The 23420-nt window shown below is 34.9% G+C and overlaps 1 protein-coding gene across 4 annotated transcripts in view; it reads left to right on the top strand.

Moving 5' to 3' along the window:
* Positions 1–23420, top strand: part of ERBB4 (erb-b2 receptor tyrosine kinase 4) — a 1164817-nt gene that overhangs the window by 941343 nt on the left and 200054 nt on the right. For all 4 annotated transcript variants that reach the window (XM_037849192.1, XM_037849193.1, XM_037849194.1 and 1 more), the window contains 2 exons: positions 10027–10149; positions 13108–13206. In XM_037849192.1, coding sequence (XP_037705120.1) covers positions 10027–10149; positions 13108–13206 — 222 coding nt within the window. The remainder of the gene's footprint in view (positions 1–10026; positions 10150–13107; positions 13207–23420) is intronic.

The raw sequence follows: 23420 nt of genomic DNA, 5'->3' as shown, positions 1-23420 counted from the left end.
TGCATGGTTGACGTTCATTTGTTCTCCCACATGTAAAAACATTTTTATATTTGTACATTTAGTAACAGTCGTTGGCTACTCCAGTTTTTGCCAGGTTATACAGTCCCAGTCTTCATCATCTATCTTTACCTCTGGTGTCATACAGTCCCTATCCCACCTCTTTCAGCTTTACTCACAGACATCTTTGTTCAGTGTACTTACAATACTGTGCTACCATCACACAGTATTATGCTATCTATTTCTGGATCTATACAATCAGTTCTGCTGAACATTCTGTAATCCTTCAGCATAAAATGCCCGATCTCTACCCACCCTCTTTCTATATTCTGGTAGCCTGTGTTATCAGCTTTTAACACTCAAAGTTTGCTCATTAATGTTAGTTCGTATTAGTGAGACCATGCAGTATTTGTCCTTTTGTTTCTGGCTAACTTCACTCAACATAATGTCCTCAGGGTTCATCCATGTTATTATATGTTCCATGTCTTTGTTCTGTCTTACAGCTGTATAATATTCCATCGGGTGTACATACCACAGTTTGTTTATCCACTCGTCTGTTGATGGACATTTGGGCTGTTTCCATCTCTTGGCAATTGTGAATAATGCCACAGTAAATATTGGTTTACAAATGTCCGTTTGTGTCTTAACTTTCAGTTCCTCTGAGTATACACCTAGCAATGGAATAGCTGGGTCATACGGCAAATCTATACTTAGCTTCCTGAGGAAACTCCACACTGTCTTCCAGAGTGCTTGCACCATTCCACATTCCCACCAACAATGAATAAGTGTGCCTCTTTCTCCACATCCTCTCCAGCACTTGTAATTTTCTGTTTTTTGGTTAATGGCCATTCTGGTAGGTGTGAGATAATATCTCATTGTGGTTTTTGATTTGCATTTCCCTAATAGCCAGTGAAATTGAGCATTTTTTCATATGTTCTTGAGCCATTTGCATTTCCTCTTCAGAAAAGTGTCTGTCCGTGTCTTTTGCCCATTTTTTAATTGGGTTGCTTGTCTTTCTGTTGTTGAGTTGTAGGATCCCTTTATATATTCAGGATATTAAATCCTTATCTGATATGTGGTTTCCAAATATTGTCTCCCATTGTGTTGGCTGCCTTTTTACTTTTTAACAAAGTCCTTTGATGTAAGAAAGTGTTTGATTTTGAGAAGATTCCATTTGTCTATTTGTTCTTTGGTTGCTCGTGCTTTGGGTGTAAGGTCTAGGAAACCATATCTTATCACAAGATCTTTAAGAAATTACTGTACATTTTCTTCTAAGAGTCTTATGGTCTTAGTGCTAATGTTTACGTCTTTGATCCATTTCGAGTTAATTTTTGTATAAGATGTAAAATAGGAGTCCTCTTTTTTTCTTTTGGAAATGGATATCCAGTTCTCCAAACATCATTTATTGAAGAGGCTGCTCTGTCCCAGTTGCTTTGGCTTGACTGCCTTATCAAACATCAGTTGTCTGTAGGTGCAAGAGTCTATTTCTGAACACTCAATTCGATTCCATTGGTCAGTACCTCTATCTTTATGCCAGTAACATGCTTATTTGAGCACTGTAGCTTTGTAATATGCTTCAAAGTCAGGTAGTGTGAGACCTCCCACTTCATGTCTCTTTCTCAAGATATTTTTGGCTATTCAGGGTACCTTGCCCTTCCAAATAAATTTCATTATTGGCTTTTCTATTTCTGCCAAGTAAGTTGTTGGGATTTTAATTGGTATTGCATTGAATCTATAAATCAGTTTAAGTAGAGTTGACATCTTAATTATATTTCATCTTCTAATCCATGAACACGGTATGTTCTTCCATTTTTTCAGGTCCTGTTTGATTTCTTTTAGCAGTTTCTTGTAGTTTTCTTTGTATAGGTCTTTTGTGGCCTTTGTTAAGTTTATTCCTAAATACTTGAGTCTTTTGGTTGCTATTGTAAACGGAATTTTTTTTTATTTCTTCTTCTTGTTGCACATTACTTATGTATAAGAACTCTACAGATTTTTGCATGGTGATCTTGTAGTCTTTCACTTGCTATATTAATTGATTAGCTCTAATAGCTTTGCTGTAGATTTTTCTGGATTTTCTGCATATAGCATCATGTCATCTGCCAACAGTGAAAGTTTTACTTCTTCCTCTCCAATTTGGATGCCTTTTATTTCTTTTTCTTGCCTAATTGCTCTAGCTAGAACTTCCAGCACAATGTTGAATAACAGTGGTGACAGTGGGCATCCCTGTCTTGTTCCTGATCTTAGAGGGAAAGCTTTCAGTCTCTTCCCATTGAGTATGATGTTAGCTGTGGGTTTTTCAAATATTGCCTTTTTCATATTGAGAAAATTACCTTCTATTCCTATCCTTTGAAGTGTTTTCATCAAGAAAGGATGTTGAATTTTGTCAAATGCCTTTTCTGCATCAATCAAGATGATCATGTGGTTCTTCTGCTTTGGTTTATTGATGTGGTTTATTACCTTAATTTATTGTCTTGTTTTGAACCAGCCTTGCATACCTGGAATAAACTCCACCTGGTCATGGTGTATAATTCTTTTAATGTGCTGCTGGTTTTGATTTGTGAGTATTTTGTTGAGGATTTTTGCATCTATATTCATTAAAGTGATTGGTCTATAATTTTCCTTTTTTGTAGTATCTTTGACTGAGTTGGGTATTAGGGTGATGCTGGCTTCATAGAATGAGTTTGGTAGCTTTTCCTTCTCTTGAATTTTTTTTAAGAGTTTGAGCAGGATTGGTATTAATTCTTTCCTGAATGTTTGGTAGAGTTCACATGTGAAGCCATCTGGTCCTGGGCTTTTCTTTTTTGGGAGCTTTTTGATGATAGATTCAGTCTCTTTACTTGTGATTGGTTTGTTGAGGTCGTCTATTCTTCTCAGGTCAATTTTGGTTGTTTATGCTTTTCTAGGAAGTTGTCCATTTTGTTTAAGTTATATATTTTATTACCATATAGTTGCTCATAGTATCTTCTCATTATCTCCTTTATTTCTGCTGGGTCAGTAGTTATGTTTCCTTTCCCATTTCTGATTGCATTTATTTGCATCCGCTCGCTCTCTTTCTCTCTGTCTCTCTCCCCCCTTTTTTTTTTTTTTTTTTTTTTTTTTTTTATTAGCCTAGCTAGGGGTCCATCAATTTTGTTGATTTTCTCAAAGAACCAGCTTCTGGTTTTCTTGATTCTCTCTGTTGTTTTCCTGTTCTATGTTTCATTTATTTCTGCTCTAATCTTTGTTCTTTCTTTCCTTCTGTTTGCTTTGGGGTTAGTTTGCTGTTCTTTCTTTCGTTCCTCCAGGTGGACAGTTAATTCCTCAATTTTTGCTCTCTGTTCTCTTTTAATATAGGCATTTAGGGCAATAAGTTTCCCTCTCAGCACTGCCTTTGCTGCATCCCGTAAGTTTTGATATGTTGTGTTTTCATTGTCATTTGCCTCGAGGTATTTACTAACTTCTCTTGTAATTTCTTCCTTTACCCACTGGTTTTCTAAGAGTGTGTTGTTTAGTCTCCATATATTTCTGAATTTTATAATCTTCTGTTTGTTATTTATTTCCACCTTCATTCCATTATGATCCAAGAAAGTGTTTTTTATAATATCAATATTTTTAAATTTGTTGAGACTTGCTTTGTGACCCAACATGTGGTCTATCCTAGAGAATGTTCCATGAGCACTTGAGAAAAAAGTGTATCCTGCTGTTGTTGAGTGGAGTGTTCTATAAAGGTCTGTCAAGTAGAGTTCATTTATCATACAATTCAACATCTCTGTTTCCTTATTGATCCTCTCTGTATATATTCTATCCATTGATGAGAGCAATGTGTTGAAGTCTCCAGCTATTATTATAGAGTTATATACTTCTCCTTGCAGTGTTCTCAGTGTTTGCCTCATGAATTTTGGGGCTCTCTGGCTTGGTGCATAAATATTTATGATTGTTATGTTTTCTTGATGAATTGGCCCTTTTATTAATATATAGTGTCCTTTTTCTCTTTATAATCGTTTTACCTTTGAAGTCTAATTTGTCTGATATTAATATAGCTACTCCCGTTTTTTTCTGGTTGCTACTTGCATGAAATATCTTTTTCCAACCTTTCACTTTCAGCCTATTTTTTTTCCTGGTGTCTAAAGTGAGTTCCTTGTCGACAGCATTTAGATGGTCCTGTTTTTTAATACATTCTGCCAGTCTGTGTCTTTTTATTGGGGAGTTTAATCCATTAACATTTAATGTTATTACTGTAAGGGCAGTACTGTCTTCTACCATTTTGTCTTTTGGATTTTATATGTCATGTCTTATTTTTTTCCTCTCTTTCTTTTTACCCTTCCTGATAGTCTTCATTTCTATACTCTTCTCCAAACCTCTTTCTCCTGTTTTTTGCTATCATCCTGTAGCACTTCCTTTAGTATTTCTTGTAGCACCACTCTTTTATTCCCAAACTCTCTCAGTGTCTGTTTGTCTGAAAATATTTTAATCTCTTCCTCATTTTTGATGGACAGTTTTGCTGGATATAGAATTCTTGGTTGGCAGTTCTTCTCTGTCAGTATCTTAATTATATCACACTGCTGTCTTCTCACCTCCATGGTTTCTGCAGGGAAATCTATACAGTCTTATTGAGCTTCCCTAATATGTGATGGATTCCTTTTCTCTTGCTGCTTTTAGAATTCTCTGTCTTTGACATTGGACAATCTGATCAGTAAGTGTCTTGGAGTAGGGTTATTGGGGTATATTCTGTTTGGGGTGTGCTGTATTTCTTGAATCTGCAATTTTCTGTCTTTCACAAGAGTTGGGGGAAATTTTCAGTGACTATTTCTTCTATTATTCTCTCTGTCTCTTTTCCCCTTTCTTCTCCCTCTGGGACACCCATATCATGTATATTTGTGTGTTTCATGTTGTCACTCAGCTCACTAAGACCCTGTGTATGTATTTCCATTCTTTTCACCATCTGTTTTTTGTGTGTATGAATTCAAATGTCTGGTCTTCCAATTCACTGATCCTTTCTTCTGCCTATTCAAATCTACTGTTGTATCCCACTATTGTCTTTTTCATCTCCTCCATTATGTCCTTCATTCCCATAAATTCTGCCGTTTGTTTTTTCAAGTTTATGACTTCTATATGGTCATCCAGTGTCTTCTTTATATCCTTCATCTCTTTTGCCATATCTTCCCTCAGCTCATTGAATTGATTCAGGAGGTTTGTTTGAACATCTTGAATTAGTTCTTCCCTCAGTTCATTGAATTTATTTAGCATTAGTTGCCTCAATTCCTGTATCTCGATTGAACTATTAGTTTGTTCCTTTGGCTTGTCCATATTTTCATGTTTCCTAATATGGCTCATTATCTTGAGCCATCTAGGCATCTGACTTTCTTGATTAGTTTATTCTGGAGCTCTTTTCACTCTTTTACCTAGGGTTTTCTTGTTGGTTGTCTTTGTTCTCTAACCTTTGGTGTTTAGTTCAGCTTATTCTAGGCCTCTGACTTAGGCTCTGTTTAGTTCATCAGAGTTTTTCACCTCTTGTTTTTCTGTTTCTTGCCCTGCCTCTATGTAGCCTTTTTGTATGAGGGTCTCCTCAGATATGGTCTACCCCAGTCAGGTTTTCCCAGTCTAAAGAGGCCCAGGTCTCAGGAGGAGGATATGGTGTTTTTTTGAAAATGAGACCCTCCTATGAGGCCTTTAGACTCTGTGCTTTTCCTATGCTGTGCAGCAGGTGGTGCTTGCCAACCCGCAGCTCCCCCACCAGTGTGAGGAGGTATGGAGCCTTTAGTTCTCCTGGTGACCCTGACCCTGTTGGGGGCACGGCTGACTGCAGCTGGTTTCTGAGTTCCGGCCCCTGGGGTTTGAGTTCCCCAAAGGAGGGCTGCCACTGGAGCTGGACCATGCCCCCCTTTTCTTGGGAAGTTATGGTCTTTAGCAAATTTTCTCCATCACTGGACTTGTTTCTTTGTCTCTTGGAGCTATCTTAGCTCTGCTTTTGCCTGGGGCCAGATTGCAAGCCTTTGAGGCTTTCTGTAATGGGCTTCTTAGAATAGTTATTTTTAAAAAAAGAAAAAATTAAATTAAAAAAAAAGAAAAGAAAGGCCCAGTATAGACTATTTACAGTCCTTGCAGTTCTGATGGGCTATTGAAATGCAAAAAGACAAGGAGTTGAGGGTGATTAAGGAATAATCAAGAAACCGGAAAAACATGCCTTTCAGAGAAGGTCCCCGGCCCCCTGGGTTTGCATATGTGCTTGATTCTGTTTGAGCTTGGCCCTTCTCTGTATTATGTTCACCCCCTACTCCAAAAGTCTTTGTTTTTATTTTATTTATTTATTTATTTTTTGCTGTTTTGCTAGCCCTATCTCCTCTCCAGAGGATTGACTGCTCCCAGGTTCTCCAATATCTGGGCTCAGTTTATCTGTGGCTTGAGTTTTTGTTCAGCAGTCTGAAGTTGTTAATCAGTGCTGCAAATGCAGTTCTCCCACCTGGTTCCCAGCACGGACAGTCCCTCATCCCTTGGGATTGTGCCTGGGAGGGAAGGGCGTAGGCATCCTGGCCAAAAGAACTTACAGATTTTGCTGATCTTAACTGCTCCACATGTTCATGAGCATTGTATGAAGTATGTCCAAACTCAAATTCCTCTGCAGTGTCTGGTCCACACAGTTCCTGTCTATCTATCAACTACCCCAGAGGAGTAACTGAAACCCACATCTCACCACTCCACCATCTTGCTCCACCCTCTATGTTTTGTATTTTATCTTAAACCAAGTTGATGAAAAATCAGAGTATGTAAGAAAAGTAGTCCAGGCAGATTCTTGGCTTCAAGAAGGTAGATGTCAGATGTCAAGGAAATTAGCCTGTTGAGGAAAAGACAGTTGTTTCTTTTGAAGGGGCAAAAGGAGAGTTCCCATTGGCATGATCTGGGGAGAGATATCTGCTGGAACTAAAAAACATTAGAAAGAGATGGCTTTTCTTCTGGTTCAAAATAAAGCCAGATAGACAAGCAATGCATGCTTTAATTAGGGTCATTAAATTGGTAGCCAATGATCTTATTATACCAGTGATGAAAGACTGAGTACAAATAAAGCTTTGTGTTGTAATCACATAGAGTTTATGATACAATTTATGAAATGTTGTACCATTATGCATGATAGATATTTTGAATGTGGAATTTACCCCTAAATTATTTTAATTTATTTTATGTTGCCAAACTGAGATCTCTAGCATGTAAGCTGATAGTTTTCACTGGTGAATTGTACATGTGAAAGGGGAACAACAATTACGAAAGACTATGCTTCACCAAGTCCTTCTCAACTCTCATCCTACCTCTTTTTCCTTATACGCACATACCTGCCTGTCTGAACAGTTCAGAGCAATTTTGATCTGAAACTCAGCCTTCTCTGAGTTTCTTTTACTTCTCATTGTCAGTGTGAGAGTCTGACCTGCCCCTTAACACTGAAAGAGATGGGAATGTTTGTTCATTCATAAATTCATTGCACTCTGATAGTAAATTAAATTTTATCCAAAACTGGATAAGGGAATCATATGAAAGTTTTAGGAAGCTGCTTCACAGCTACATATAGCAAAAATACTTTTGAGGATTAGATTTGTCTGAAATTGGAATAGGCTGTCTCATCAGTAGACGATAGGTTTTTGCTACAATTGTCTTTTTTTTCCTGTTACAGGCATAAAAGAACAAAAGAGTTACCCCCCACCCCTACCCCCCAAACACATACTTACTGAGATGCACTGTGTGCTTGATGCTTTGGTAGATGCTATGATTCAAAAATTTATTAATGAAACACAATCCTAACCCTCGAAGACTGACAGATTCAGTGCCTACAATATGCCATCTATATTCAGAGTGTTCCACCTGTATTATCTCATTTCATCCTTTAACAATCCTCTAAGCTAATTATTGCTCTGAGTGTACATCAAAATCTATCGAACAACTCCTGGACAGCAGGTTGCCTTCAAAAGGAGAACCTCTGCTAGAGATTCTTTTACAGATTTAACAACAAGGAGTTTTGGGATTCTTTCTGAACAAATTCATATGTGACTTGAATGCAATTGTATGCTACCAGATTTATATAGTTATAATATAACAATAGTATATTGAAATAGAAAGTATTAGTTGCATTAGTTGTCAAATTGTAGAATCTCTTTGAAATTATGGCTATTGCTAGGCAGTGACCACCCTAACTTGTTTGTATTGAAAAGGGGTGTTGACTATGAGAAAAGGGGACACATCTGGTTCATGTTCTTGAAGAGGCTATTGCCTCTGGCTTTTGGGAGGCATAGGAGTTCTCTGAAGGATTTAAGTTTCTGAAGAATAAAGTTGGTGAGTGAAACTTGTAGAGTCTCTATAGGGATCTGGATATTCTTTAAGGTTTTCGGGACTACGGTGGACTTGGGAGAGGAAGGGGTAGCAACAGACAAGATGGAATTTAACAAAGAATTATGAATATTGAATCACAATATAATTTTCTTTTTCTTAGTTGCTAGGGTATTAGAATAGCTAGAAGGAAAGAATGGAAATGGTGGAACTGAAACCCATAGCATCCTTTGAAATTTGTTCTGTAGCTACTTGGTTGAATTATATATATGTTACATTTCACAATAAGGAAATAACTGAAACTGTGGTACTGTAAATCATAACAACTTTGGAAATTTCCTATATAACTACTTGTTAAATCATATTTTGAAAGATATTATCTTTTTGTGTATATATTTCACAGTAAGGAAATAATCTGTTGAACTACAACCCACAATATTCTTTGAAATTTGCTCTCTAACTGCTTGTTAAATTGCACTTGGAAAGTTACCACTTCTATGTATATACGTTATATTCTACAATAAAAAATATGATTTAAAAAATTATTGCTATTGCTACACTTACATTCAAAACTGTGTTCAGCTAATTAAAAAGGCCATGATGTTCACAGGAGCATGATAATAATGCTCAAGCTGGAGGGCCACAGTGCACTTAGCCTTGTAAACAGACATTTTGACATACTGTGGTGTTTTCAAGACAATTTGAGTAGGAGTAGCCTTTAATAATTTCCTTATGCTGAGAAAGAACAGGCTATTTGTCTGTGTTTAAAGTTTAGTTCCTTTATTAACTTTTTTTTAAAAGTTAAAAAGTCAACTAGTTCTCCCTCTTGCCTTTTTCCTTTTTCCTCAAGCATAGATAAAAACTTAAAATTGCAACATAGGATATAGCCTTTTTTGTATCCAGACTGTCTACCATGTATAGATATTTTTTCTCATGTATACTAATAATTGACCTATATTTACATACCTTTCTTCTGCTTATTCATCCTCTCTGGCTGACTCACATCTAAACTATCAGATCTACAAGTATCAGACCAATTTTTCAGAACTCTCCCACACCCTGTTGTATACTTCTCTATATCTTCACCCTGATGCTGTGCCCATACTGTTCTCCTTGGTGGCAATGCCCAACCCCATGTCAATCCATGTCTATAACCTCAAGAATGAATTTAAAGTGAACTTCCTTTAGTAATCCAAAATTAGTCAGCCCCAGTCCCCAATGGTTACCTTTTTCCTTTGTATTTCACATCATTCATTTATGATCTAAAATCAGACCTACTGACCCAGGATCTGCATTTCAGTAAGAACCCCAGGTAGTTCATATGTACACTAATGTTAGGGGATTGGCATTATAACATTTACTTTATTATTTTTTTTCTTTTCTGGTGTTTTGTTTTGTTTTGTTTTGTTTCTGGTTTTCCAGCTAGATTTTAAGTCCTAAGAAGGCAATATTTCATTTTTTAAATATACATCAAAGCCCCTAGCCTAGTATGTCTCATGAGTTACTTGTGTTCACCCAAGCGAAGACTACAAGAAAAGAAAAGACAGGGTGTGAAGGAATGTCTAAGTGTGTATCTGTGGATGGCAAGTTATCCATATTACAAAAATACCGTTTGTCAAGATAATATTTTTCTGCGTTTTTGCCTGTGTGAGAAAGAGAACCAGAGAGACAGAAAGAGAAATGGGGCCTGATTATTGACTTGAAAGTTGCATGAACTGGGTGTTTTTTTTGCCTTTGCAGTTGGTAGAACCCTTAACCCCCAGTGGCACAGCTCCCAATCAAGCTCAACTTCGTATTTTGAAAGAAACTGAGCTCAAGAGGGTAAAAGTGCTTGGCTCTGGTGCTTTTGGAACCGTTTATAAAGTAAGTAACAAACAATTATGCCATCAGTTACTCTGAAGTTTTGTTTAAAACTTTTTTTTAAAATAACAGAGTTATTACTGTAGCCAAGCTAATTTCCTTTTAATATTCAGTGAGGAGGACCTCTATAATATTGAGAAGTTGCTATATAAATGAATTCATTAATTTTTGTTGAACAGGATACAGTCATGGGAGAAGTCCAGGAAATGGTGGTACAAAGCAAAAGTACACTTCTAGCTCTGGTTGCCCTTCTGAGACCTTTCAGCAAATTTAGAACCTTTTCCAGTATACCCAGTCCCAATCGATTTCCCTGTCCTCCCAACACAGTGTTCCACCAAGAAATCAGACATGCCTAGGAAGAATGCCATCATCTCTTGCTCTCCTTCCCCCAGACTTTTATCCAAAAGCCTCCCCCACCAGGGCCCTGCTAGCTGTTCTCTTAGGAATCCACAGAGATGTGCTGATGTGTTATTAGGACAGGATTAGTTCCTAAACCAATTTTGACTACTTCATAGCACATATGATTTAATAGGCAATTTCCGTAGTTAACGATATCCTCATCATTATGTACAAAATAAAAAAGTAGCAGACTTTATATGCAAAATTCAGGTCAGATAGCAGGGCAGGGCGATATCATGAATTTTCATAAAGAGAGATATTTCTGAAAAGGGAAAGCTCATGTGATGACATTTGTATGTTTACTTATTTATCTTAATTGCAAGACCAATCCAGAGGCCAGCTCAAGGTTAATTGTAGTCAGAATTATTTTAACTGTAAATAAGAGGAATAAGGAATTCTGCCAGGTTATGCTGAATCCTTCTTGTACAATTCCCATAATTTATTTTGCCAGTTATATACATATATATATTATATTTCTTAAAGCTATAAGCCCACGTTTTATAAACAGTATCTGTTAAAACAAATTTAATCTTTTAAATTTTGCACTTTAAAATGCTAATTTTAGAAAACAAAATGATTTATTTAATGGAAATATTAACAATTTGAACATAAACCTTAATTTTCCTGTCCTGAGTATGTCCAAAATAATTTGAACCCTTTAAAATAAAATATTTTACTCTAAGGTCAAAATACAGGAGTTTCTTAATCTTTTGGTATGTATGTTTTGTCCAATTAAATTCAGAGTTATTAAATGAGTACCCAATTCTATAGGCATTATTCTAGGCCTAACTTGATGATTTTTCTAGTCTTCATACTCTTTGTATGTTCAAAGAAATGCAACTCATCCTATATGTTTCTCTATTCATATGATGTTTAAAAAAAGTAGACTCGGAGTGCATCATTTTATGTACTTAAACTTTTAATCTACCTAACATTAATTTTTATTCATATCTTTCATAATGTTAACTTCCATATGTTTATACGATGAACTGGTGTCAAGCATATCCTTTGGATTAATAAATGCAGCATCTTAAATTCCAACCTTGAATTTAAAAATGGGCAAATTGAAAAGTATTTCAGTGAATTGGAACAGTACTGACAATCATTCTGGATCATCTAGCTGCTGTAAAACTCATTCTGTTTATCTTGCACAATTTCCCCCCAATTGAATTATCTGGTAATTGCTTCGGTTCTCCATATCTACAGATAATAACTGGAGAGTTCTGTATTGAGCCTTAGGACAAGGCAGTGGAAAGCTGGGTATCAGAGCCCTTAATATCTGTTCTGTTACCAATTGTGTGTGGCACATTCACAAAATTTAACACAAATGGCAAATGTGTGGGCCTGTGGAGAAGATCAATATGGATAATGTCCAAATTTAAATGTATTATAACAAACTTCCATTTTTAAGATAACTCAGTCTTAAATTGTTCATAGAGCAGTTATCCTTATAATTTTTAAAATGGTGAGGACTGGGAATTGAGTTTTATTCTAAACCATGAATACCCTATAAGTAGAAACTAAATGCTATCTAATGACCTCAGCAGCGAATAATATCATCCATTAAGACATTTAGTAACAAAGCTTTATTAATACTTTATTAAAAGCAATTATTTAACTGTTTTCCAGAGTGCCTTACCTTTATGAGATAACCTGTAAATGAAAGTTTATTGGAAGTTCTATAAGTATGTTTGAATTTTATGCCCGAGTTGGGTATGGCTGACCCTAAGTTTTAATCAATATATTAGTTGTTACAAAGATATAGTTTCTAAAACTATAAGGGATTATTCTTGACCACACAAATATACAAATTGCCTTAACCTATTATTTGATTATTTTTTCCTCCTGGTTGGAAATGTGCTGTGTTTAAACATAAAAGAGTTGAACCAATATCATGGTTATCAGCAAAGTTGAATTTTTATCTGGTTGAGCCTAAAATAAATAATGACTATACTTATTTAAAAAGCAACACAAATTAATTCACACTGAATTCATATTCTTGATTTAAAAGTACACTTTAGGAATATTTAAATATTGATGCTACATCTTTTTTATAAAAGATTACTTTATAGTAATCCTCTCTGGGGTTACTTCCTTCAAAAATGGTAAGCCTGTTCTCTACGCTAGATACTGTAGGATTGAAAATTTAGCCTATAGATTTTGGCTTTTATTTTTGTCCTCATTTCTGCTTTAATAATTTTTTAAAATTTTTACATCACAGACAACTTAGCTTATTTTGCTTTTAATATATACGTTTCCCTTTTACCTCTTCTTAGGAGAACTCAACCCTTCAATTAACCATCTAAAAGTTAAAGTCTCTTTTTTCCCCAGTATTATTTTTACCTTTTAGCAAGTCTTGTGTTTAGGTCTCCTCTTATCATATTATTGCAATTTGGGGTAACACAAATGTATATATTTTATTAGAGAAGTACCAAGCAAAAGCTTTTTTTTTTTTTAATTAATCTTTTCCTTATAACTACAAAGTTTTGTAAGTCTTATTGTGGATTTAATATGATTTTTTTATTTTATTTTATTTTATTTTTTTCTTCTTTTTGTCCAAAGGGCATTTGGGTACCTGAAGGAGAAACAGTGAAGATTCCTGTGGCTATTAAAATTCTTAATGAGACAACTGGTCCTAAAGCCAATGTAGAGTTCATGGATGTAAGTAAAGACACCAGACGATCACATTTTTATCTATTATTAAATAGACTACTTTGAGAATTAAAAAAAAAAACCACTTGATACTTTATAACTTACAAAGTTTCTTCTCTGGAAATGGTGTAATCAGATATTTAAGAAAATTTCTAAGGCCACTTTACTTGATATTACATATACTTTTTGGATCACCTCTGGTTCACAACTGTTAGGGCACTAGGTCTTGCCTTTGGAATGTGTAGAGATTTACCATCTCCAAAGTGAATTATCTTCCCTGTTGGATCTGACATACAATGTTTTCATATTTTTTTATATATTTGAAGTAAAAACAATACATAATTTGAACTGAAACTATAATAATGATAACTAACCAATTATATTTAATATCATAATATCATGTGCATATTTCTTAAAATCAGCTGAACTGAATGGTATTAGATGGACTATGTGGTGGTGGTAATAATAACAGGCACTAATACTTAAAAGGTATTTAGTAAGTGCCAAGCACTGTTCTAAATGATTCATGAATAACTCAGTCCTCATGATATAATAGTTCAGGAACTGAGGGATAAAGGTTAATGCAAGGTACCTACAAAGTTATGAAACTGCAGATCTAGGTTTCAAATTCAGGTAGCTGTACTGTAGCTCAGGGATCAACAAAAATTTTCTTAATTTCTTAAAGGGGGAGAAAATAAATAGACTTTGCAGGACATGTGGTCTCTGTGGCAACAACTCAGCTTTGCTGTTATAGGGGGACTTAAATAAACAGACAATGAAAAACAAAATATAACATGTTCTAATAAAACTTTATTTACAAAACAAGCTACAGGTCAAATTTGGCCTGTGGGTGAATCCTTGCTCTCAAGAGCTGTGTGTTTTACCACTATGCCAAACTGAATTTGGGAGTAGTGATGATGATTTTAAAAATTGAATCTGACTGTTTTATTTGTTATAGTTATTTCCCATTTAGTTAAACATAAAACAAGATAATTTAAGAAGTAAGTTAGTCTCTTTTAAATATGAGTTTGGAAACTACCTGAACCAGATAATCACCCTTAAAATTTACTTTCTTAATCCAAATTCAGAAGATAAGACCTTTTGGGTAAAAACTCCATCTATGGAATAAGAGAGTTCTAAAGAAGAGAAGTACTTTATAAGATCAATCAGAACTTTTAAGATTTCCCTGAGCAAAAATTGTAGATGGAATAATTCAGCATATTTTAGGTGGTAAGATGGAATAAAACTATATGTAGCATGCTATTATTTTTTCACATTCAACCCGAGATATCTTGTCAGGGGTTCTGTCAAAGGCCCGTATCCATTCTCTCTCTCTCTCTCTCTCAGCATAATGTCTTCAGTAATAAGAATGATTTTGTAAAAGATGATGCAAGCATATGCACTTTGATTTTATTTTAATGGATTGCTGTATATTTCTACCCAGTGTCTCTTGTAAGTTCTTTTGTAAGTTTTACAGAGCTCAATCTATGACCTTGAATAATTTGGAGATGTATAATGCATCTGTTATAGGACTAATTAGCTTAACTTTTTGTTGGTTATTATATAAAAATGCTGATATTCACCTGCTACAAACTAGTTGCTCTGAATAGTTATTGCCCAGGACTTTGTTGGGGCTTTACCTCTCATTACATGTCTACCAATACCTATCTAACAGACACTGGGTCCAGTAAGCTAAATATTGTTCTCTTCTGTAGGTGTCTAAAACTTGTGACACTGTGCTACATCTCCTGTGTTCATATATAAATAGTAAAAACTGAAACCTTTTTCAGTGATGTCACAATTAGTCTGTCTGATTGTGGTCAAAGGTATGAATTTGTGAAGATGACTCTTATTAATTTTCAAAGAAAGTAACAATTACAAAGAAATTTATTATTTATTTGACAATGAGTAAAAACACTGTAAATTAATACATAAAAATATATTATATATTCAATTTAGAAAAAAAGATCTTGTCCAGTCTAGTCTGAGGCCAAAGCTGAAATTCACAAGAATGCTAATAGTCTTTGCTGGAGGCTCTATACAGCCATTTTTGTTATATTTCCATGGAAACAGACTGGCAAAAGGGAGTTAAGAGGCTATAAAATAATCACCTAAGAAAGAGTCTCTTATAAACCTCATCATGATTTCGAATGATTATTTGAAAGCTCCTGTCCCATCCTTTTTTTTTGTTTTTTTTTTTCCAATCTAAAGTCTATTTCCATGGAAACAGGAGTGGAGATGGCAGCTTCAAGTCTTGAATTTCTGCTGAATTTTAAATAAGGTTCTGAATGAGCCATGAGAGGAGTTATTTTCCTAGATGGTTGATGGATTTGGGACCCAACATACTCCAAGGAGTCTCTTCTTTTTAAAAGTTAAAGAAAAGCAGGGAAACTACTTTGACAGCACCTTTCCTACCCGTGGATAGATGCTTGCAGATTAACAGATTGAGGGACTGGTATCGGCAAAGTTTCAATAAATGACAGAAATTCTTCGACTTTTTTTGTGACATCTTTCAAAATTTTACAAGGATAGCACCAGCAGGATTAAAACACAGTTGAACTGATAAAGTGCATGGCAAATTTAGTATTTTAAATAGGCTGCTATAATTTTAATGCAAACATATACCTACATTTCATACCTACATTTTCACTCTGTCATATGTGTAGCTCATTATAAACGCTTGAATAAGATATCAAGCTACAATAATAAAGGCATGTGCAAGCAAATTTATTTGTAATTTGGACCTAAGGATTGAGTGGAAATACAAATATTTCTAGGTAGGTAAGTTAAAAGTAATATGTTTGACACATGCCTTAATTTGGGTTCTTCCAGAAGCAGACGGTGAAACAAGGATTGAGTGAAAGTTGTTTATTTTGGAGGTTAAGGAAACATGAATAGGGAGTGTGGAAGTGAGAGGATGTGAGACATGCAAGCCACTTACCACTGTGAGTGATGAGCTGCTTTCCATGGGAGAAACGCTGGCAGACAATGTAGGATGTATACCTCAGAGTTATCCGACTCAAGGGGTGAGGGAGCTGGAGCCCTCACACCAGTTTCTATCAGTCATTGCTTGAGGGCAGCTGCATGAGAGGCACCTGAAGGCATTAATGCCTCTGCATGCCCTACCTGTTGAGGGTGGCAAAGGAGGCTCATTGGCAGAGAAAGCCAATGGGCAATGAAAGGCAGGCAGAAGTCAGCTTGTACGGCACTATGGTAGAGTTTTCCAAGGGTGACTTTTGAGCTAAAATATGATATTCTGCTGCAATTACACAGTGTCTCTTTTGCAAACTAGTATATTTGTGTATTTATGTGCAGTGACAATGGAAATTAAATACTTCCGTCAAGCATTAGATTCTGTTGCTTCCCCTAACTTTACACTTACAGTAGAACTATTCTAGATTTAATAACTAACACTACTAATTTAACCAGATATATCTGTACTTTACCAATTATTATAATATATGTAGCAACTTAATACTGAACTTAATACTCAAAACTCAGCACTACATCACATACTTCTATTGACATGGACGGTCAAAGGACAGGACTTTTAGAATTTCTTAGAATTTTTACCAGAGGTAAAAAATAAATCAGAAGTAGTTTGTATTCTATAAATCCTACACTAAAAGCAATAAATGGGGAAGTTGGTCACAGGGCTATTACTCAGCCCACCTGAACGTGTCTAATGGGTTCATAATGATAATAATAACACACTGCTAGTGAGTGGCCAGTACATAAATGAAGATCACATTGAATAACATTAAGAGAATGACTCTAAATTTCCACCTTCACAAGAAGAATTTCTAGAAGCTCTTTGTTTCAAATAGTAGCACCATTTCATTGGGAAAATGAAGGTTTTTTTGTTTTTTTTTTTTCTTAATCCATCAAATGGTACAGAACACAAACCTAAGAAATGATGCTAATTATTGAGCAGGATTCCTGGAATTGGGGATCAGGAGCTGGCAAATTTAGACAGGCTCTTCAGTTTTTCTTAGTTTCCACCACTTTGGTTTTTTCCCTGATATTTTAAGCCTACTATTTTTTTATATATGTAATTATATTTTCCTAGGAAAGGCATATGTTTTTAAGTATTCTATCCAAACCATTTTTTTCTTAAAAATATTTAAAAATGGTGTAATTATCCTACGTTCCATTGACTGCTCAACAATACATCCTTAGTGTTTACCCAAACCTTTTTTGGCTTCAGTTTCAGCTTCCCCTTGTCTGACCAACCACATTGTTCACAGTAAGGTATTGCTAGGAAATGTGTTTCAAATCATCCAACATTATTATCCTAATGGTAACCAGAGTCTGTTAAAAAGGAAATAGTTTGTTTCCTTCTCCCTATACCAAGGAAAATTTTGTTTATTTTAAACAAGTCTCATTTTTCTTAAAAAAAAAGTCCATGAAAAATGTATTTATGTGTTTTCTTCTCTATATTGTGTTTTTGGTATTCAAAATCTTGATGGGAGTTGTTTCAACCTGTCATCTAATTGATAGCATATTAGTGGGGTGAGATACATAAAGTTTATTGATTGAGTGTAAACCTTCACTCAGATTATAGCAGACTTGCACAATGATTTGAACAGGTGTTTTGTTCTGTAGCATTATTTTCACATTACAGCATTTTCATGCATATAGCTTTGCATATTTAACGGTAAATTTCAGCTAGATCTTGTATCATACATAGTGGATTTTTAAAAGTTCATATTATTTAGTCTATACATTTGACCTTATGGATTTTGCTCATTTGTATATATGAAAACAATTTATCTATATCAGAAGTAAAGAAATGGAGAATTCCTTTTCTTTAAAAGCCCATTACTTAGGTACCACCAGATGCTGTGCTGCCAGCATCACCTTGGAAAGTTATTAAGTAAAATATTTAATACAGTTCCTGGTTAGGTACTTTGCTTTTTTTTTTTTTTTTTTTTTTTTTTGTAAAGCACCTTTAGAAAGAATACATGAACTGCACTAGAAATAAGAATTTAGTCTTTAAGTCTCTACTCAAAAAAAAAAATAAGGCAGAAAATTTTCCCAGTGATTAAAGTGAATCTTTCCTATTTCAGTTTATTTCATTGGCCCCTCTTCATATCCTGTTAGATATATAAAAGTTGGTCACCAGCAGAAGGAGCATCACATCTAAAATCAATGTTTCAAATACCCCATTCTCCAACCACATTCTCCTGTCCCTTTGGTTCATTCACCATTTGAGGAACATTTTACCTTCTTAGGTATCTCTAATTTATTAACTTTTTCTCATTTTCACTGTCCCCCTGCTGCCTCCTATCCTCACATCCCACTGCAGCCAAATTATATTCATTATAAAAACATTCTTATAAAAATCTTCAACTTTCATGCTTTCCAAGATTATACTGGCAGTATATGATCCTGGAAATATTGAAGTTCTAGAGTCATGCCCTAGGTGTCTTCTCAACCTACATACTTTCCCTAGATCATCTCACTAGATCATTACATTCTCTCTCTCTCTCTGCCAGTGCCTCACAAATTTACATTTGTGAAATAGACCTCTGTTTTATGAATCACCCTCATCTTTGTCTTTGCTATCACTGCAGTGGAATCTCAGGAGCATCACAAGTTTAACACAATCATGAGGGATCTCTTCATCTTCTTTCTAAATCTGTTCAGCTTTAAACCTTGCCAATTTAAATAGTTGTGTCTTTACCCACTCTATTGTCCCTGTCAAATTTGGCTTTATGCTGGATTGTCACATCCCTTCATACCACCTTCTTCCGTTTCAAGAGCAAATACTTTGTGCCACAATATGCATTTGGATGGTATCCTCTTCTTTTCCTTTTCCTTTGCCACCACATTAGTCCAAGCCACCAACTTCTTCAACTTGAATTAGGAAAATCGCCTCTGGTTTGATTTCCCTACTTTTTTAATAAAGATTGAATTATGGCATGTATCTGAATAAAATCTTTTAGTAGCTTCACTAAAGCAAATTAAAATACTAGATCCTTATCTTACAGAGCGTCTGCCTGGTCTTCTTTTTCTTCACTAATCTTCATCCATTCCTCTTACAAGCCAAGTCAGTCTGTCCTCACCTGCAGTGTTCTTCACCCCATTCCACTAATGAACTCCTAGTTATCTTTAACTGCTTGGTTTAGGTATACTTGCTCAAGGAGCCCTTTCTTGACCCACTAATCTAAATTGTAACCCATCATTCTACTTTCTCACAGCACTGAGAACTTTTGCTTTATAACATCTATCATGATAAGTTATGATATATATTGATATGTTCTGTTTTTTATTGTAGAATCCCATTCCATACCATTGGACTGCAAACTGCTTTATGACAGGGACTGTGTTAGCATCACCACTGCAAATCTAATGCAAATTTTCTTTTTAAAGTCTGGATTTAGTAAGAAGAGACTTTATTTGAAAGGATTATTGCAAGGGGAGAAAGAGACTTACTGCAATAGGGAGATTGCACTGACCATAAGATTCTGCAAGTGTCTCAAGAGTTAGAAGGGTTTTTCTTTTATATGGAGTAGTAACCAAGGCTAGAAAGAACCAGTTGTAGATAAGTAGCATGAATGAGAGTGTCATGATGGGACAGATCTGAGGATGTTTCACTCTGAAGGGCTGCTAAGGAGGGTGTGGATGCTAGTTCATGCTGAGGATGGGCCAAAATCCAGGGAACTGGAGTCAAGAGAGAATCTTGTTAACCAGTTCAGTTAACAGGTATTTTGTTGTGATTAATCAGTGGGGATAACCAGTTCAGTTGATCATTTCTGAGGCAAAGATTAGAAATTTGGAGGTTATGTGTCTGGCCTTGTCATACATAAACAAAGGGCCATCAGTTAATTTTATCTCAGACATATGAGGAAAGAAGGTTCTTTGCAGTAAGCTGTTTCCTGGAATGCAGGGCTCAGGTATAAAGTCAGACTTGTCACTAATGGCAAGCTCAGTCTATGCCCTAGATTGCCCTAGGGATCTTAATGTCTAGAATTTAATCCCCCATTCAACAACAAATGTCAGAAATACTGGATCACAAGTGAGGTGATTTGACTTGACCATTTCCAATAAAGATATTATGTAAACAAGGATGAATTTGGATACTGCTTTGTTTGTGCTAATCCTTTTAAAAAAATTTTCTCTTAAACTGTCAGAGCCAATCTATACACTAAAGTATAGAATGGACTATGATGGATTCTGACATTAAAAAAATATATATATAAACTCAAGGCCATACCAAAATCCGAATGAAAAGGGATCAGACTATTGTATCCTTCCTGATCAATTAATAAGGTGTTCCACCATGAATAACAATTATTAGCAGAAATATTTTAAAACATATTTTCTAGAACCACCTGCCATTGAATTTTTTTTCAGGTATGTTAAATTCATACCAAAGTTGTAAAATGAAGAAAGGAATGATTCTTTGCATCTACTTTTAGCCTCAGGAATGCTGGGTATAATTATGCCTATTTTATGAGGGGAATGAAGCTTACAGATAGTGTTTAAATCATTGTTGTCATTCAAAAGCTATTAAGAGAAGACGCAGCCTGAATTTGAACTGAAAGCTTTCCAGCTCCAAACAGAGTCTGCTGGCTTCTCGTGTCATTACCCTGCCTTCTCCAAAAGATCGCATTGCTTTAAGTGAGAAAGGGTTGCCACAGGTGATAGAAACAAGTGGCAGGTTATAGAGTTTTATTTTTCTGAGCTATTTCTTCTGAGTTTCTGGTTTGCTTGTTGTCATGATTGAATTCAAGCTTTGCTCAAGAATATTCTTGTCCCTCAAAGCCCTGTTAATGGCCTTGTAGTTGTCTTCTTATTTATCATTGCTACATAAGACACTTATGACACTTTTTCTTATCCTTAGACTAGAAAATCAAACTGTATGTCTGTCTGTCTTTGAAAAAGCTCAGACAAATCCTCTGAATTTATACAAATAAAAACATCTGAAACACATGATTTTGCATAAATGTTTTAATTTTGTCATTACCACTTTGCATAAAACAGTTATCACAGAGCTGTGCTTCTTTGATCCTGTTAAAACAGTGGGTTGTGCTACATAGACATCAGGAATTCTCTTGACCATTTTAAAATTCTGCTGCAACTCCTAAGAAACCATGTTTTGGGTGTACTCATATCACCATAAAGATATTGTGTATAGCTAGGCACAGTGTGATTAGAAATGAGAATGAACACCTCTGAGGTAGTAAAATTATGAGACTAGTTTGTCACAGAAGAATAAGCAATCAGTGAGGATCCTTCATCTCAAAACTAAAAAAAAAAAAAAAAAAAAAAAATTTTTTTTCTATAGTGATTCTCACCACTGCAATTTTATCCAGGGTTTTGATCCAGTTACAAATTTAATATAACCTCTCAGAACTTCAGCATTCCATTATCTGTTAGAAAATAATTAGAAGCTATAAGCAGAAATCTGCATGCATGGTGTTCCTTGGGAGTCCCTAAGCTCATTGAACAGAGGATTTGATGGATACTGGTCAGCTAATATTGGGCCAGCAGCTAATAATAGCAGGAAATGCTGCTTAGCTAGGTGAGAAAGTTAACTTGGGGAAAATGAAAATGAAACATTTGGGATTTATGGCTGGAAATAAATTTCCCTTTTTCATTTGTTTCCTGGTAAGAAAATAGCCATGGGAGTCAGTGTTGTTTTTTTTTCATTCAAGACTTATAATTAAGATCTAAGAGCCCCAGTTGATTTCAGCTATATTCATTATAATTTTCTTGTATCCCCACAAAGAAATTTTAGTGAGTCAGGAATATGTTTGGTAAAATGAATACAAATTATAGGCAAATCTGACCAGTAAATTAAAAATTGTTAGCTCTAGTAAGCATGTGGTATATTAATTCTAGGAAACACGTGTAAGCTTTTGGGGAGGGTTGCAAACACAAGGGTTTTGAATATAAAGCCAGAAAAGGTTTTTTGTCTTGTTTTTAAAGTGATGAGCCAAGTTCTTTAAAAAGAAAAATAAATCCATTTTAAAATTGGAAATACTCATTCACTTAATGAAAGCATTACTATATTCTCACTAGAGATAAAGTATTTCATTCTTATGAAGAGTATTTTCTAGTTCTTCATATAATGTTGATTTAAAAAGAGAGTAAATTTCAACTTACATTACTCTCTCTTCTCATTTTCTGCTGAATTTATAGTGTGCATAATAGACTAGAACAGCTAATGCCCAGTCATTCTTAAACTGTGTGTATGTGTTATTTTTGCATCCCCGACAAGGTTGCAAATGTCTTATGATTAATAGTTATTTCATACTTTACCCACAATACCCATTTACTGAGTTACAAGCCCTTAGCAAATACTTGTTTTTACTTTGGAAGGATGGGTAAAATAGGTTTATTTCATTTATTTTTCTTCTTAACAGACGTTTAGGGGGTGCCTAGCATATGCAAAGTCCCATGCCACCTATGGATTATGAAGATGACTGACATGCACAGCCTTAATTTTAGTGAAGTTGCAATCTAGTGAACATGTCAAATAGATAAGAAAACAGATAGTTCCAGAAGGTTGGAACAAAGAAAATGTGAGCTGCATTGAGTAAGGAGTAGATAAATGAATAAACAAATATTTCTCTATAACTTATTTAGCACTCACTCCCTCAGGGTATTATATTAAAGTTTAATACAGTCTTCCAATGTAGGGCTATAATTCTTTATTTTAAACTCAGTACTTTCTTGTATCAAAGGTGTTTCTTTAAAAAATATTTATAGAGATTATATTTTAAATATCATTTTCTATTTCACTTAAAATCAAGAACTTGTTTTCTATTTTAATATAATTGTTACTTGTGGGTGTTATTTAAGAGTTTCTGCCTTTATATCCTCACCCAAAGGAATGCCATGAATTCTTTCCTACTTTATTGGATTATAGGTATGAACAAGTTTTGAAAAGGCTCTATTGTGTTCACTTGTAGGCACAACTCTCTCTCATATAATGTGCATGATATTACTTTTGGTTTGTAATCTTTACATTTTTGAGAGCTATACATAATAACATGCTCATTTTTTAAAAAAATCAACTCTTCCTGGTTATATAATTGTCATTGAAATTAACTGCCCACAGAAATATAATAGTGCCATTTTAAGACCACATGTATTCTCCTCAATTGGGTTATATTCTCTTATAATATCTACATATCTCCTTAGTAATCTTTTTGTATACAGTAAATCTGTATTTATGAGCTTTGCAGGCATGTTGTTTTAGTTTCCTTGGC

Source organism: Choloepus didactylus, chromosome 9 (assembly GCF_015220235.1).
Source record: "Choloepus didactylus isolate mChoDid1 chromosome 9, mChoDid1.pri, whole genome shotgun sequence".
NCBI lineage: Eukaryota > Metazoa > Chordata > Mammalia > Pilosa > Megalonychidae > Choloepus > Choloepus didactylus.
This window is presented reverse-complemented; position numbering and strand designations above follow the sequence as displayed.